Consider the following 18685-nt stretch of genomic DNA (forward strand, 5'->3'; position numbering starts at 1 on the left):
AATGGCATCGAGCCGATTTTGGAGTGTTTTACACGGGCACCGGTTTCAGTTCATTCAAGACGAACTATGGTCATAATGTGAGAAATAATTGACAGTTGATTCATCTTTTAAACTTTTTGTCAACAGCAAAAAGGAATCTCTAAAAGGTTTTCTTCAAAGACTTAACACTTGCGAGCTTGAGCAAAATGTATGCTTTCAACTTTTCAAAGCTCGGAGTTCGCGATGCAATATACCAGTCAAAAACCTAGATTGAAAGTGTAATTTGTCACCTATGATATTAAAATGTAATCAAATGGTATACTCGTGAAATTAGGAAATAATTTCACTTGCATTTTGTCAAAAATGTGAAATTATTTCCTAATTTCACTCGTCACCATTTGATTACCAATACTAATACATTGATCAAAATGTTTGCAATCAAAATATTTTTTTGTCTTAGTTTGCTCTTGCTGGTGGAATTGAAATGAAACTAAACACAAACTCGGTGTGGACAGCAAAATCTGTTCATTGTTCCTAACTTAAAAGTTAGGGTTCAATACTCTTTCCTGGAAATCACCAAGTTGGCACTAGTTGTTTAAAAGCCAATCAATGTTAAGGCTATGCATGATAAACAAGGAAATTTTCCCTGCAACTTCCAACGACAATAATAATGACTGAAAAACATTGCAAGTTTGTTTGCTTAGCAAGTTGCCTCACTAAATTCTAACTTACTCTAAAAACAACCCCTATCAGCTTTCCTATGTATCTGTAGATGTTTTTGTAAATAGGTACAGATGTTAGTTAATGAAACAGATGTCACAGATGTTAATGGTACAGATGTTAGTTTTATTGCGTCACACAACAGCAGTTTTTGAGTGGATATGCCTAGATTGTTTAATTTTGTGAAAGTCCTAAATATTTTATTTTTATTTTGTATAAAATAATTAATGTGTTCTTATGTTAGGAAACTACATAGGAAAGAGTTCCTATAAATTCATGGAGGTCAAGCAGGCATTTGAATTTGCCTATTTCACCCTGAGCAAACAAGTTTTGAAGGATTTTGCTATCACCCATGATAGGTAAGAAAGTGATAACCATGTGATAGGATAAAATGTGTATACAGAGACTGTAATTTGTGGTAAGTCATACCAGTTAGTTGGGGAATTATATGTAGTGGAAAAGAGAGCAGGTTCTAGGTTTAAAACACAGATGTTACCCTACACCTGGGAAATGTATATTATGTACAATAGAACCTTTTTGATAATGCATATATACAGGTATGCCCTGTGGTTACATTCAGGGATAACAATGTAATTGTCTGTGTTTATACTGTTGATTTTCAATCTCGATACCAGAGCCTGCATTCCCCTTGACCAGGGGTTGGGAAACTCAACGACTCTGGAGGAATCCAAAACTGGAACCAGGAAATCCTGGTTCCGGTTTGATTGTGCATGTGCGCTAGAGATTGTGGTGAAACGAACATGTTTTCATCAGCCAATCAGATTCAGGCGCCTTTGTGGCGGGCTTTCAGAATAGCCCAGAGGTCCTGATCCCTGGCAAAGAGCAGAAGAATCGCGGCCTCTGGGAACAAGATTGGTTGACTTTTATTAAGTGACATTTTTAAGATTGTCGCAAGTGATTTTGACTGTGTTTTACATATACAGAAGACTTTCAAAGTGCACATTCCACGAGCAAAGCATAGGTATCCTGCAATTTTTTTAATTATTTTTTTTACAACAACATGGAAATTTGTCTGGCTCCCCTAAGCTTGTGGGAGGTGAGGTGGCCTATTGCTTAGTGCACTGGACCCCGGATGGATCAAAAGCGGTCCAGGTTTGAGCCCTGGCTGGGATTACTGCGTGGTGTTCTTGGGAAAGATACTTTATTCTCATAGTGCCTTTTTTTTTCAACCCAGGTGTGTACATGTGTACCATCAAATTTAATGTTGGGGGCAAGCATGCAGTCAGGTTAGCATCCCATCCAGGGAGGGAGCAAGGGGTGGGGGGGGGGGGAGTAGAGATACTTGTAGTCGCTTAATGGGTCCTGAACTTAAACCGATGTAATTTTGAAGTTGCTCTTTGTCTGACAGAAATCTTGAGAAGAGGGAAGAGGAGACAGGTGGTTATCTCAGCCGGATTGTGCATTTGACAGATAATGTTGTTGAATATCGTGATTGGGTAGCCAGTGTGTGGTCAGCATACACTGCTCCGTTGATAACTCAAGTAAGCCAGTCACCTCCAACATATGCCAGTATAGCAAACAGACATGTTCAACCAGGTGTTTTAAAGACTCAAGGGGTGACATCACAAGATGTCTCTAACAAAAGTGCCACATGGCCTCTAGGGAGGTCCCAGTCAAACGTTGAAACTTTGGTCTCGGAAAACAGAATGATTTCTGAGAAAGAGCAAGAGCCATTGGTCAGACATCCAAGTGCTGACAGCCTTTACGCTCTTGCTGGTGGAATTGAAATGAAACTAAACACAAACTCGGTGTGGACAGCAAAATCTGTTCGAAAACTGGCCGATTCACTGGCACAAGACACTAAAGCCAAGAAAAGGATGACTAGTGAAACAAAATCTGCAAGTAGCACAGGTAATGTGAAATCTTCTTCAACTTGTCAACCTTCATCTGTGAACTGTAGTGGCACAAGCTCTCCATCACCAGTGACGTCTTATTCAGGGGTGATAAAGCAGTCAATGACTTCTTCATCAAAACAAACCCTGGTGTCTTCAACAAAGACCTCTGTAGTCAACTCTGCGTCTAAGTCTAAGACTTCATCAGTTTCGGGACCTACAACTAGTGGCCCGCAAACAAAGGCTGATGAGCAGAAGACGTCAGCAACAAATAACAATGTAAGTTGCAACAGAAACTCCTGAGGGAAGTGAAATGTGTAACTGATTCTAAGGGGAAAAGAAGACAATCTGCATCCACTCTTTTGGAACCATATTTCAGTGAACAAAAAAGTGTTAGCTTGTACAGCTGTACTTGAGAAGTTTTGGTCAAATAGTTAGACTGAATCACATTGTGTTTCAGTCCTCTTTTTGAATTTCTGGTTGCAATTTTATATTGATTACATATGTCTTGATAGTAACAAATCATTGTTAAGTATCAGTTATCAACTGAAGGTAACACAGTTGAATCCTGATAACTCAAACCTCCAGTTAACTCGAACCGTTTTTAAGTCCCCTTATGGTCATTTGTTACTTATTTTACCCTTGATAACTTGAACTCCCGATAATTCAAACGTTTTTTTATTTCCCTTGAAGGTTCTATCTATCGTGATTCAATTGTAGGCCCTTTGCTTGAGTTGACCCAGTCTCATGGTACAAACTCAGCAAAAACAAAGGAAAATCGAGCTTGGCTGGTGCTAGTTGCTTTGTTCTGGCATATCATGTAAAGATCTTGTTAATGTAGGCCGTGTAAGGAATCAGTGTTTCTACCATAGCCAGCAATTTTGCTGTTTTATTACTGTAATGTGCAGTTCCAGAAAACATCCATACCCACCCCATGGAAGTTCATTGGAAATTTGAGGGGGGGGGGTCTCAAAAGCCAACATTAATTTTTTTTTTACAGGAAAGTATGGGGCTTAAATTGTATTTCCAGAGGTGTGGGGGGATTTTAACCAAAAACCTTCCGTGGGTGGGGTATGGACGTATTCTGGAACAACACAATCATAATTGCAGAAAGATTAAAAAAGATGATTTATCTCATTTTGTAAGTATAAAATAGCAAAATGCTCTTTATGTATTTTTAAATATATATGTTTTGTTGTTGCAATTTAGAATACTGTGGTTGCTAGCTCACCAAAGCTGGACTCGGTGAGCTCTTCACAGCTGAGCAAAGACAGTGGAAAGCAAAGCTCTTCTACAACTGTTTTGATCCATAAAAAGAACAATAACAACAATAATCAAAACAACAACAACAACAACAACAACAACAACCACTGCAAAAGTCACATGAACAGTGCGCCAAAGAGTCCTGTCAGACAGAAACATGGAAAATCTCCAAAGAGTAAAAAGGGTAAGAGTTAGTGACAAAGTTAAAAAGATCACGGAGCGTTTGGAGAACCATGGTTTACTTTTGCTCCGTCAGTAGACCACGAGCAGTCCCTTTTTTTTTTCGCAGACTCCATCAATTGCTCCTCCTCCCGCGCGTTCATTTATTTTTTGGCTTCAAGCTCGACAGACTCTTCCAAAAAAAATTTCGCTTCAAGCTCGATGGACTCTCTGAAAAAATAGCAACTGCTTGTTGTCTACTCCGTCAGTAATTCTGGTATTACAGTATCTCTAAATTATCACATAACATTTCATACATGCATTTATATTCAGAATATTACGATAGTCTTTTAGGGGGCATTGAAACATGAATCAATTCAAGAAAAATTTAAATTATAGTTTTCAAAAAATAAAGAAGAAATTATGTACCATATTTTTTAATGAACAAGAAAATGATGTAAATTTCTATGTAATGGAGATTTCTCTCCTTTTCCATTTTGGCAAAAATTTCTTTTCTTTTAAGGCCTTTGACAAATTATTTGTGTTTCAAGCGTTGAGAAATACACAATTTAAAAATTCAATCTCTCACCTTTTTGAAAAAAAAAACAACTTTGTATCCACGGAAGGATTATTGTATTTAAGTATGCAAAATAGTGTACATTTAATATGTAATACTGTATAGCTTCTACATAACAACCTGGTTTACACACTGATAAGAAATAAGTGCGATCATAAAGATTGAAATCAGGTGTTTTATTGTTTGTTACAATATGAATGACAATACTAGTTTACACAATGTATCTTTTTGTTATTTCTAAGTTCCAATTACCTATTTGTGTTGAAAAGTTTTTGTAATTGCTAAATGTGCATGCTAATATATTGTTTGATGAAGATAATTATTAATAGTATTTATTTGAAATATTTAGGCTTCATTTTATTATTATCTTTTAAAGTTTCTCTGGGTTTGTCAGTCATTTTATTCCACGTTGGTGGTGAAAAACAATTCCCCCTTGCTTTTTACTGCATTGAAATGCGTTGTCTGATTGTCTATCAGCTTATTCAAGTAGTCTTGCCATTATTTCAAATAGCGCATTAATTTATTGATTTAAAAAAAAGTTCAGTGAAAATCAAACTTCCTTGTGTCATTTCTGATTGATTAGAAGTATTTTTACTATCATAAAATAAAGCTCTCGTGTGATAAATAACATACTATTTTTTAAAAAAAACGAAAAACAGGTCGCCTTTCATCTCTATCTATCTTGAAGAAGAAGAAGAAGAATTTTAAGGTTAAAAATTTAACAAAATTCACTTTATGTGATCGCTAAAAAAATATGTATCAAGATTCAAATGTGGACCGTAAATGTTATGCCAAAGTATTATCTATTTTGTATACTAGCATTAATGTTTTCACTTAAGGGTATATATATTGGTGAAACCTGAAATACAAAATGTTATTATTTATAAAATTTAATAATACAGTACATCTGTAGTTTTCATAAGTTGAAAAAGTACTATGGTATTCATTTTATATAATGTAGAATCAGTAGTTTCTGCTGCAGGGTTGCTTAGTCTTTTGGAACTTGTTATCATTGTAACGACAATAACCTTAATTGGAGGTTGTTATATATTTTCAAGAATAGATAAAAGGATAGATCAGGGATCACAGAGTGCAGTCCCCATAACTCTGTATTACAGAGAATACGTTTGTATTGCGGATATTGTTTGTTTGTTTTTCCATTTCATTTAAATTTTGGGAGGAATACGTTTTGATTTTGTGCTTTCTTATAACAAGATCTGATTCATATTAATTTTGTTTTTTGGTTCCTTTTTGAATTTAAAACAGCTATTTAACATTACATGGTATACTGTTTCAAAACTCATTTTTAGCCGAAACATGTGGGTGTGGCAGTTTGTTGGGTTAGCCTTTTCACTTTTTCAAAATCACTCTTCGAGTCACAAAGTAAATTAAGCCTTTAATACCAAATATTTCCAAAATATTGACATGAAGACACATGAATCCATAAGCCATGGACAAACAAAGTTCTTCATAAAACTATAGCGATGCAATTTTGTCCAGATCGTTCTGGGTACATAATATCAACTAGGCTAGGCTAGGCTAGGCTATACGTGGTGTAAGCTAGGTAGAAATTAGATCTGGGAATTTAAAGTGTAAAGGTTTTATTAAAACAGTACAATTGTATCAATTTCAATTTTGAGTAATATTAACGCCACTTTTAGGATAGTTGTACCAAATGTATATTAAAAACAAGATGGGAACAATTCGAAAAAGCAGCAACAACTCCTGATACAGTGCAACCTCAATCGAGTAAAACTACTCGGTACCTCCCCTCTAAAAATGATTTTTTTTAATGGTAAAAATAAATAAATAAACCAGCAAAGACCATTACTTGGTGTTTAGCCGTTGTTTTACTCAAATACTGATGTGATTTGTTCTTTAACATGAAAAATACTTGTGTTCGTAATATGCTTGAAAACGGCCAGTTTATGATTGCATCAGTGGCCGGTTCCACAAGTCTCTGGTTTTTTCTTGCATCTGAGTTTGTTTTAGCAGAATGTTCAGTCGTTATATCAAGGTTCGTTTTGATTGTGGTTGCACTGTAGTAGAGTCGTAGCTTTTGCCGCCTAAAACGTGTGAGGGCTTCGTGTAGAACTTTACCTTCTCAGGGTCCCCACTCATCAAGAGAGGAAACATATCTTGACTTGCCCTTTACCAGAACAAATTTCACTGACGATGACTGACTAAATGAAGTCAATCGATCGAGCTGTTTTTCTTGAGAGAGAACATGGAGTAGAAAAAAGTATGCAAAAACAGGAGCCTTCCGTACTTTACATTGGCCTCGGAACCTGCTAGCAACGTAACTGACCAAAGCACCTGAAGGCTCTTGAAACTGAATGAATTTCACTCGAACGGGTGTTTGTTTCTTTAAAGGAGTACGTTTGTCTTGTAAATATTTTTTCCCTCAGAGATGAGGGAAAACGACTGAACTGGATGGCAGCGGAATCCGCCAGGACTTCGAGTAATAATTGGACAAAATCATGTACCAAAATTATTTACATCTTACTACAAACTTCTGTGTTACTGCTTTCGAAGTTCCACTAAATTTCACTGAATTGCTTAAAAACGATTTTACAAAACAGGTACAAGTCAGATTTACCTATAGTTTACATGGTTCTTGTAAACTATGAAATTCATTTTCTCAGGCTTTAATAAGAAATTATTGTCGGTGTTATCACGGATCTTTAGCTTTTTAAAAAAAGGGTAGAAAATAACACAATATGATTTAAATTATTCTGGTACTCGATTTTTGTCCAACCAAAATTAATATTTCTAGATTTCCTGATGGATTCCGTCTTAAGCTTCTGAAGCCAGCTTTACAATGTAATCTTAGCTGACAAGCTAAGAGAACAAGACCAATATCTATCAGATATTGTAAGGCGGACGTTAGGGGTGAAGTCGGACAAGTCCATGCACCTTGTTAGGAGATTGATGACAAACGTTCCCACAGAAATGCACACATAAACACTATTTAAAGATGTCCTAAATTAAATTTAACTTGAGTAAAGAAAGTAATTGTTATTGTCTGTACATTCTTGTATTGAAAGTCGTTTAACTGATTTTATGTATATAGTAAATTAAGGCTCAAGGAGAGTTTGTGCCATATTTTGACTCGCATGGAAGTACCTGAATTGTATACTACGTTCTCAGAAAATATTAGATTTTTTATACTGAATTTATGTAAAATTAAAAAAGTCTTCAAAAAAAATTAATAAAGTTGTGTCAAATCACAATCAGAAGGTCTCTTTTATCTGTGATGAAAGCCTAACCCACGCATAGCCTGAAGACTGGATTCTCCCTATTCTAATAAACAAATAGATTTCCTACCCGAGTTTTCTGTGAGCGAATAGTCAACGACGCGCAGGGGAGTATTAACATAATGCACCTAGCAGTCAGTGTTTAGCAGAAGCCGGGGCGGGGAGGGCATAGACGGGACATTTGAACCTTGCTGAGATTTTATCATTATTTAACCCAACTCAGGACATTTCTGGATGGTCAACAGAATTACGTTTAGTTTAAGTCCACTAAAACCGCTAATAGCCTCCTTAAGGCCGGAGTTGTTCAAAAGATGGATAACGCTATCCAGCGGGATAAATCACTATCCGGTGCATAGCGCAGTATGTTTTGCTAACACTTATCGACTGGATTGCGATTTTTCCGGTGGATAGCGTCATCCACCCTTTGAACAACTGAGCCAGGGAGATTGCGACAAATACCCGCCTTTGCACGGCCTATACCTTTCCTCCTCCCCGGCATTCCCCTCACCAGCGACAACATTACCGAATTTTGATTAGTTTAGACATGGTATTTTGAAAGATTTTGAAATAATGTCGAAAGGAAAAAAATACAAAGAAAAAATGTTTTGTGTACCAGTAAAAACGAAGTAAAAAACTCACAAACGTTTCGGGACTACTGTCCCTTTATGATCGTTCAACAAAAACGGCACGCGTGCGATAGTTTTTAATTATGACAACTTCCGCGACATTCGCCTATTTGCAGGAAACCAATGGAAGACGAAAACGCAAACTCGGTGTCCATCCCCTCCACTGTCCCTCCGGGTGCAGTGCAACATATTTCCAAAGCATCCTTAGAACCAACGCAGACATTCAACCGACACAAACGAAAACAAACTTATCATGCACACTGTGGCCTGAGGAAGAGGAATACTTCACATTCCTGCAAGAAGGTCTGTGCTTTCTCTTGCCGATCGTAAATGTTTGCTGAATCTGCGTCAAGTCACCTTCCTGTTTCGCCAATATACGACATTAGACTTGTACGTCAAGTGAAGAGTTGTTAAGAGAAGAGTAGAGAAGAGTTAACAAAATTGTTAACTAAGTTATTTGCCATATACATTTTAATCTATGGGGTATCCAGATTACTCCCAGCCTGCTCGGTACAGGGGTGTGTCCCAGGCTGTCCCATCAACAGGTTTATGTTAAAGTTTGCTCCGGACAAAGAGTCTCCCAACTTACTGTCCAGCAGGCGATCTGCCCATTGGATGCGGACGGACTGGAAACCCCTTAGCATCAGACTAGGACTTAAGTAAGTCCAAATTTCTGGTCATAGAGCGGTTTTCACTTGAGTGTCGAAAGTTAATTGCGTTTGCTTTGGTTTTGCATTGCTACGCTTAGTGATTGGCTTAAAAATCTCGCGCCACTTTCTCAGCCAATCAGAACTAAAACCAAAACCAATCGCGACTCGCTCGCGCACGTTTTCCCGCGCTTCGTGCCGGCTACATGTATTTGCTTCGAGTTTTGATTGGTTCACTGGATTGTCTGTGTCCTTTGTGATTGGCCAGAGTAATTACTTTGGTTTTGGTTTTACGACACTCAATTGAAAACTGCTCTAAATTAATTCGGGTTCAAACCTTTACTGACTGAATGGTATGGCAAGACGACAGGGAGAGTTGATCAATTCTAGTCTGTTGTCTTGAGGTAGACAGTTCAGTAGACTGAGTGCTTCGCCGTTTCATGAGAGATGATCTCAACGTGTTAATACCTTGGTTTACCAATTCGGGTTAGCCTGAATTTCAGACGTCTTCTTTAGTCGATTCGCCAAGAAAAGACGTCTGAAATCCAAGCTAACATCGGGTGGATTGTTTCTGCACATGAAGAACCCAGCCTTTCCTTAACATCTTGCTTTTAAGTACAGTAAAAACCCGTGAGGAAGAACCTAACATTTAAGAACCTGTTAGTTTAAAATTTACAAATTATACCCCATTTTTATAGGAACTTATTTAGCATCAAATTTGGAAACAGGTTCTTATTTTCTAAAATTGATAAAAAATGTTTACTTTTGGGAAATAAGTTTGGACAAAGCATTACTGTGCATGTATACAATGTCATATTCTAAATGATTATAGTGCTTCATTTTTACAGAAGCACGCAGTATGTGGTATGCATATTTTATACCAGGAATAGGCCGAAGGCGAATGCCTGTAAAAGTTCTGTTAGCATCAACGGAAATTCTCTTCAGAAAATAAGAACCTATTAATAACGTTAATAGCCTAAACTTGTGTTAACTAACATTTTTACAATAACCTGTTTAGGCTAACCTGGAAAAATTAGATTCTTACTCGCGGCATTTTAATGCTGTCTCCGCTGCAAATTCGTTTTTAGTCGGAGAAATTGGCAATAAAGGATGTTTCTTGCATCGACTGTATGTGTGGAGGTGGAAGTTAACGTAATATTGAGAATCTCTTTACAGTGTAAGTTATGATCAGGCGGCTTGAAGAAGAGTTTGAGTAGAAGTCTAAGAAAGGCAGCTTGTCTCCCGCCTAATATTGTACTCGTCATTCTTTACTTAGCTTCACACTTTTTAATGTTAGAAGTATAGAATACTCTCGTATACTAGAGATTATCATTCTACCCGCCTTGTCATTCTTTACTTAGCTTCACACTTTTTAATGTTAGAAGTATAGAAAACTCTCGTATACTAGAGATTATCATTCTACCCGCCTTGTCATTCTTTACTTAGCTCTACACTTCTCAAGTATCGAAGTGCAAAAAGAGTAATCTGACAAACTAGGGATTATATTTTCTTGATCATAATAATTTGCTATTTGTTTTTTAAACAGGAAAATGGATGTTTCCTCGTACCAATAAAATATCACTGTGTTTTTGGGGAAGTTTTGAAAACATTATCGGCCCCGCGCAAACACCAATAATTAAATCGACTGGATTATCTTACTCAAATAAGACTTTTTTTCAATAAGCGGTTGTAAGCAAATGATATTAACATTGTATAACCTCAAGCTGAAGTCCAGGCGCCATCTTAAACAAATTTTATACGGGGGGGCCCCCCCCCGAATTTTACCCCTTTCTCTTTTTTTTTTTTTTTTTTAAATTTTTTTCCCTTTTTATATTTTTATACGCCTTTCATATACGTCAAAGACGTGGCGAGAACGATGAAGGGCGTAAATTAAGAATGGCTGTTAGAAACGGAAACTGAATCATGTAATGTGATTATATTTACATAACTCAACCAACATAATTACAATGTTTACACAGGTGCTTTTTAACGAAGTATAAAAATTCATATTGAATGTCATAATTGAATTCACAATAACCGACAACGCCCAAGACTGAGTAAGATTCAGATCGGAAAAAGAATCGAGGACTTTCGTTTTCCGTGGCTACATTGTAAGCGCGTTTTGTAGTCGTTATCTCGAAGATTTTATCCAAAAGCATTTCTGAAACATGGTTGGGTTTTTGCGCCCAACTGCCTGCAAGTCTGCACCAAAGAAAACAAAAAGTTACAAAGAGAGGGAAGTGGCTGTACTAACACAAATTTTTTTCAAGGAGGGGGCTGGGAGATGGTCTCGCTCGCCGACCCATCGTGAATTGGGGAGCGGGGATAGAGGGCGGAAACCTAGGAGTAAAGAGGGTGGGAACTCTATGGCAGGTGCAAGAAGAGAGGGCAGAAAGTGGAATTCCTGTGAAGCGAAGGCGGACCGGGAGAAATTGGGAAAAACTTTGCAACATTGCGGAATATTTTGCAATTAAAAAAGCAAAACAGGAGCGGGGAACTACAAAGGAAGAGGCGAAATCTCGGTGTTAAAGGTAAGGGATGCGCTGTCCTCCCCTTCCCATTCCCCGACATAAAGAGATGCTTTGCACAGTTCACCACAATTTGATCACGTTTTGTGTTCACTTTCAAACAACATAATAAACATTTTAGGCCCCGTCCGCACTGACCCGGGTAAATTTGAAAACACACCTTTTTTACCCGGATAGGCCAACCGTCCACACTGAAACGGCGTTTTCGGTCACGGAAAACGGTACTTTTCAAAAACACTCTGCAAAGTGGGTAAATTTGAAAACGCCGACTAGGTGGTGTAGTGTGGACGGCGGAAACGAGCAAAATCGGGACGTTTTGAAAACGCTGACGTCGAATAGTCATGTATTCTCTGTCAAAACAAAAGGTTTAATTAGCTCAACAATAGTTGTTTGCATGCGTTGTAACTCTGCGTGCGATGAAGCGTATTGTTTTCAAATTTAGCCGGGTTAATGTGGACGGAAAACATTTTATACGGCGTTTTCAAATTTACCCGGGCTAATGAGGACTGGGCCTTAGGCTCCGTCCGCATTGACCCGGGTAAATTTGAAAATGCATATTTTTTCCGTCCCGTCCACACTGAAATGGCATTTTTGGTCACCGAAAACGGTACTTTTCAAAAACACTACCCAAAGTGGTTATTGTTTTCAAAATTGCCCAGGCAAATGTGGACGAAAAACATTTTACGCGGCGTTTTCAAATTTCTCCGTTTTCAAATTTACCCGGGTCAGTGTGGACGGGGCCTTAAGACTTCGAGATCGAAGTTTGTATCGGCTGATAGTTCGGCGTGCGGTGAAAACAACTAAGCAAAGCGTAGCCGATTAGATTGCTTGTTCGGATTATACTAAGGGCCTGTTTATATGGAGGAGAGTTGTCCCTGGCAAGAGGGTTACTCTCCATACCGAGCCACCCCAGGCGAGAGAGCTTTTCATACGTTTCTTTATAAATAGCTGCGAGCTGTTTATATGAGAAATTGCAAAGTTGGCTCGGGGGCAGGGTGACCCTGGGGAGCGAGCTAACTTTTTCCCATATAAACAGTTTGGTTATTTTCGCCTCGCCTGCAAGGGTCAAGTTGACACATACAGAGCATGCGCAAATGCTGGAATCGGCCAAAACAACATCGAAGTCGGCAGTAAATTTGTCCAAAATGGTCTTCGTCGATGTTTCAGCGTTCCTGATTTTAAAAAACGCCGCCCTAATAGATATTTCAAAATAACTCTCGCCAGTCTTTTGAACCGACAGGGCCATGTTTTGGCTCGATCAACAAGGACAACTTTCTCATATAAACGCTTGGTAAAAGATAGCGCGGGGGAGAGGGTAACTCTCCCACCAGGGACAACTTAACTCCATATAAACAGGCCCTAATATAAGTAGTTGAACCGCGCGGTCGCCACTTTTCCTTGACTATGTGCTTGACTGATTTTACGTGCTAGTTTTGTAGACTGAGACAAAAACATTTTCTTGTTTCCGAGAAGAAAAATTTGTTTCCGCAACACATGTTCAGTTCCCGCGTGGCGAAACTGGGAAACATAGCTAAACATTTGCCTCCGCAACAATGTTTTCTAGTTTAGCCAGGCCTTTACATTTACCCTTTGATTCCTCTCCTGGCTCTCCAAGTACTAAACCCATAAAACGGCAAAATCTAATAGTTGATGAACATTATGACCCAGACTAAACAGGATAGACTGTACTTTCCGTTCTTCATTTTAGCGCACTCCAGTCCTTCCTTATAACCCAAACGCCTTCCCCTTTTATTTTAGTTCACACAATATTCATTTTGAGTTACATTTCATATTTCGCGACCAGTTTTCCCCTTGCTGTTTCGCTGCTCGTTAGACGGTCACGAGAAAAAAGTTGGGGAAAAAGATACCGTCTCGTCTAACACTGACACTCTCTCCTCCACTCCGCAAAAAAAAAATTGTTGTCGGAGACAATCCTTGGAAGTACACTGCCTATTTCCTTAAGCGGGTGTCTTTATTTTTCTTTATACAAGTCGAGCACCACACAAGCTCCATTTAGCACACCCTCTCACCTCCACAGAGGCTTCTTCTGTGGAGAGGAAAATACGGAAAAACACGAAAAATACAAAATAGGGGGAGCGCGGGGGACGCTTCTCTCTTTTTTTTCCTTCCCAGCGTCCCCGCGCGCTTTCGATACTTCCTCTTCAGGCCCCGCGCGCCTTCTTTTAACCTCTCCATTTCCCAGCCAGTAGTACGAAAAATAAAAGAGACCTCTGCGGAGGAGAGAGTAGCACACCTGTCGGTAACTTGCGGTTCCCATTTTAGCCGGAATAAAAGAATATTTTTCAACACGGAACTTGTCGTGCCCCGCTGCTCTTGAGAAAGTAAATTACCCAGGAAACACACAAACTCAATGGCAACCTCTCGCTGTTTAATCAGAGATTCCACAACAAAGGAATACATTTATTTCAAAGGCCTCCTTTGAACAAGAAGAAAAACCACAATAGATTACGAAAAGATTATCAACGTGATATGCACTTGACCTGTGACGTAAGACAGGTCTTTTAAGGTGCGCAATGGGGGTCTTTAAAGTAGTTAATACAGAAAATATTCCCCTAGATATTCAGTTTACAGACCTGCTGCTAAGTTTGATACACTTCATTTCTTGCAACGAAATGAGAAGGAAATTTCCACCAAAAGTGAAATAAGCAGTTTAACGCAAAGCGCAAATATAGCATTTTTGAGTAGCAAAATAGAAATTTAGGGCTGAATAGCGAATCTACCTTAATACGGTGTTCAAAATATACAAGCTGAAATATTAATAATACTGTGGCAAGTTTTCAGCGTACGCAGATAATATCTGGAAATCTGTGAAGCAGATAAATTGAGGAGCCCCATAAGAGCAGAAAGTCCTCTGATATCGCCTGACGAGCAGTGCGATAATTTTCGTATCTTAACCCCTAGAGCCCTGATATCGCCATGTATATACATATTATCCCTATTACTTTCAATTCGTTTATTCTAATACCAGCCGGAAGAGGTTGATTACAAATCAACACAAATTCCTTTTGCTGATCAATCTATCAATTCCCATGACCTGCATGTCGCATTTTCACTGATATTTTACGGAGAATTTACATCCTAATCAGGACTGACAGAGTTAAAAAAATCCATTTTTCAAAGACTACTCTTTACATAGTATTTGTTACAATTAATTATACTTGGCTACAATTGTTCGATCTGAACAAATTTCCTTAATATATACATGCAAATAACCTTAGCTTATCAAAACGACCGAACCCCGTGAATCGAAACATAATAAGAACCCTGAAATAAGACTGAAGACTTAAATTAAATCTTGAAATCATCTTAAATCTAAATATGACCGGAATAACTTATAAGTCAGTCTAAACTCTTGCCAAACGCTAATGTAATGTCTTACAATTTCTTTAATACGCGTCAACTGCATTAATTACAGAGAAAATGGCAATTAAAAGGACTAAAGGTCACCAAGAGTTTCTGCATAAAACCGGCATCAGAAATTTTACGATGCGAATAACGCTTTTACAAAGGATGGACCGGCAAGGATTCGAACCTTTTCACTATTAAACAAAGATTGTTATCGCACAAGAACGAGTGTAATATAATTTGATCACCAAATATTCAACGGCCATAAAAAGGCCATGGAAAAATGAAAACGATACGCAAACTTCCTTGAGTTCCGCGCTAACTTTGATCTAGTATTTCAAGGTTTTAAATTGATAATTCAATGTTTAAAACATCTTTCCGTGCGGCGCACTCAATTCCTCACAATGGCGAGGGAAATTAAAAATTCTATTTAATTATTTTTGAAACCCAACTGTAATGGAAATCCTTTCCAAACCATACACTAAAACTCTTCACTACGTCTTCAATACAATTACTTAATTCAAAAGACGTGGTTTTTAGCGAAAGAATAAATTATGAATTTTAATTTATGAAACATAGCAAACAAACTGTCTTGCAGTGTTGCCTATGTCAAGTTGCATTCTTACTCTAGAAATATATATTTTTCTTTCCAGAATTCTTTGCCGTATATTCATTTTAAAAAATAAAATAAAAAACAGAGAAAATTATCGACGCGGTAAAATTATTCAGTTTGAAAGTAAAGGAAATGGCCCCTTATTAATATTAAAAACGTAAGAAACATGAATACAAAATACAACTGAACCAACAAGTCTAAAATTAACAACGAATTTAACACTAAAAATAAAAGCCAAATGCCCTTAGAAATTTTGCCAACGCACACGACAAAAAAAAATTACAGTTTCCTACCAAAATAAGGTTAATAATATAACCCGAGGAGAATTTCCCATAGTGAATATATTTTAGTTGATATATTTCCGTGCGATTTCAAATGAAATCGAACTCTTGGTGGTAAAGCAGATAAACAAAAACTCCCGATCGCTCAAAACCATTCTAGTGTGCGGAGTCCAATCAACTTCCCTCGAGCATTCAATGCAAATACCCTTATTTTTCGCTGTCGCACAAGGTAAATACTACCAAAACTAACAGCCAATATATTTTGTCTTTCCCAGAAAGAACTTAAATCTCTTAATTCTCTTGGTTGCTTGTCTCTCAAATGAGACATTATAGCAGATTGATGATGACACTCTCATCCTATGGCTTAAGATAAATTCAACTTGAAAATTTTTTCTCGATATATTTTTGCAGCGTCTTTTCGCATAGTGAAATCTGCAATTTAAGATCTACATCCTCGATTTTACGATAAGCGCTCTACAGGTTATACGACCAATAACATTACACGAATACAAAGCTACATTAACTACCTATTTTAGTTGTGCTTTGCTCAAGCTCTTTCTTGATCCAAGCTTCTAGAACGAAGAATCGTGTCGATGCCGCTCACTGGGCTTTACTTGTTGTGATCTCGCGAGCGCAGGCCGACTCGGCGTGTTTATTAAGGTATGATTTCAGAGCGAACGTTCGATCGCAGCGGTCGCACTTGAACTGCTTGAGCGGGGAGTGCGTCTGCATGTGCGCTCGGAGATTCGAACGATCCGCGAACGCCTTGTTGCATTCAGGACACAAGAAGGGTCTCTCACCCGTGTGAGACCTCATATGTCCCTGTAGAAGCCATGGCCGGCTGAAGGCTTTCCCACAAACATCGCACTTGTGAAGAAGCTTGTGAGTCAAAACATGCATTGCCAAAGCCGGCATAGACACATACGCCTTACCGCAATGTTCACAGCGCTTGGCAAGCTTACTGTCCAAGCTTCTGTGAGTCTGTTTATGTCGGGAGAGATTCGACGACGTGGCATACGACTTGCCACATTCAGCACACACATACCGGCTTCGAGCACTGCTGGAGTGTTCAGCACCTTTCTGGCGCCGATCCGGGCGACCAGCGCTAAAATCTTCAACACAGTTACCGTTTTCATCTAAACTCACATCATCATGATCCTCCTCTTCAGCGAATCCGTTCGCTTTTTCACCGTTTTCACGGTGTTTTAGCTTGGTATGTGGTAGGGTTTGTGAGACCGATGCCTTTCCCGGCTCGCTCGTGGCTCCTAAAAAGGGAAGCGAGTGAAAAAACCCAACAGGTGTTACCCAGGAGAATACAATCAACAAATTTCTCTGTGTCAGACCAAGGCGCAAAACGAAACATCCAAGTAAAATACATAAGCAAGGCCCAATTTTTTTAAATAAATAATAATAATAAAAATAAAAGAATATTTTGAAACTGAGGACAAAAACGTTTCGCTCACCTTCGGTAACAGTCGGGCCTTGTTGGAACCCAGGGCTTGAAGACAAGCTTCCATATTCTTTTCCTTTTTTAATCAAGAACGATTTCGGCATTTTTCAGCAGTTGCACACACTGACAACACCGACATCGCTTTCTAGAACAAAATTCGCCAATCTCCAGGAAAGAACCGAGCCATCCCCGCCACCACCACAGCATAATAAATCGAGATAATTCTTGTCTTGGAAACTCATCTCTCGATCATCCGTCAACAGAAGCTATTAACAATATTTCACACAGCCCACATGTTCCTATAGAATTTTCCGAAATCCAACCGGAAACCACGGGTCGATGTTCATTCAAATACAACTCCCACACCAACTCTCCGGCTCAAAACGCGATTCCTAGTGGCTGTCCAGTGGAGCCTCTCTCGAATAAAATGCAGTTTCTAATCATTTCCGATAATAAGAGAAAGCAAGGGGGATATAAACACTCAAGACAAGGCCTCGGGCCCATTAGCAAGACATCTCGGCTATTATTCAGGGTGTTTTGGAGGCGGGGTTTGCTGTAGAACAGGGAAACTCGAGTCGTGTAAGCTATGCTCGACGAGATCTCTAGGCTACTTGTTGGGCCACCTGTTGCCAGGCCACTCATCTGCATACAAAATATTACAAATAATTTATGTGTATTAATATGCATGAGCTATCGCCGGCGCACCAGAGTTTTGGCGGTAAATGCGGCCTGACGGGCGCGAAATCGCGCCAAAAGCGACCAGCCGTCGCCTGATTGGCTGAGCTGCTCACACTTTAACGCTATTGGTTGGAATTTTCATTACAGGAAGCTTCATTAGCGACATTTCCGAGTCCATATTATTAACCACTTTTACTGATTTACTTGTAGGATTCAAACAATATTCTCGCTTATTTTAATATTATACATTTTTTTTGGCCTTATCTCAGCAATCGCGAAAAACACGAATATATTTGCAATTTTTCAATTCTCTTGTATCAATTAAGAGATATATTCCTTGACCGCTTGGACTAAGATGTATGGTATTTAATTTTTCTTCTGTCGATACTGAATGTTATTTATTTTCTTTTTCGGCATTAAACGCACAAAAACCTGTCAGCTCCGATTTTAATATTGTCTCCAATTTTCAAGCGAGAGTTAGATATCAAATAATTCAAATTTGAAGATTTCCAATAACTGAATACTTTAAAACTGGCATTTGAATCGATATTTAACAAACCGAGTCTTTCCAAAAAAAAATTTATTTTCTTCTTCTTTAACCGAGAAACGACATGGTATAAACCCGAAGGAAAAAAAAACTAAAATGAGGTTTTATCTGTTGACATCCGGGCTGAGAATCAAACTACTA

At 38.4% G+C, this 18685-nt stretch overlaps 2 protein-coding genes across 2 annotated transcripts in view; one reads left to right on the plus strand and one right to left on the minus strand.

Moving 5' to 3' along the window:
* The window catches only part of LOC144649834 (uncharacterized), a 16239-nt gene extending 8455 nt beyond the window's left edge, over nt 1–7784 (plus strand). The window contains exons 9-11 of the mRNA XM_078509431.1: nt 944–1058; nt 2069–2831; nt 3762–7784. Coding sequence (XP_078365557.1) covers nt 944–1058; nt 2069–2831; nt 3762–4010 — 1127 coding nt within the window. The 3' untranslated portion in view covers nt 4011–7784. The remainder of the gene's footprint in view (nt 1–943; nt 1059–2068; nt 2832–3761) is intronic.
* Nucleotides 7785–13977: 6193 nt separating this feature from the next.
* On the minus strand, nt 13978–18216 carry LOC144649835 (uncharacterized). Its single transcript, XM_078509432.1, has 2 exons — nt 17333–18216; nt 13978–17134 (listed from the first exon to the last, which is right to left on the minus strand). Exons 1-2 carry the CDS (start codon nt 17421–17423, stop codon nt 16470–16472), a joined length of 756 nt encoding a protein of 251 aa, XP_078365558.1. The 5' UTR covers nt 17424–18216; the 3' UTR covers nt 13978–16469.
* Between the last annotated feature and the right edge of the window lie 469 nt (nt 18217–18685).

The sequence above is a fragment of the Oculina patagonica genome, chromosome 4 (assembly GCF_052425735.1).
Source record: "Oculina patagonica isolate OP01 chromosome 4, crgOcupat, whole genome shotgun sequence".
Classification (NCBI taxonomy): Eukaryota; Metazoa; Cnidaria; class Anthozoa; order Scleractinia; family Oculinidae; genus Oculina; species Oculina patagonica.

Coding starts and splice junctions, on each gene's coding strand:
- LOC144649835 (XM_078509432.1), bottom strand. CDS start 17,423: ATGCCGAAATCGTTCTTGATTAAAAAAGGAAAAGAATATGGAAGCTTG. Junction 17,135..17,332: donor AGGCCCGACTGTTACCGAAG/GTGAGCGAAACG, acceptor TTCCCTTTTTAG/GAGCCACGAGCGAGCCGGGA.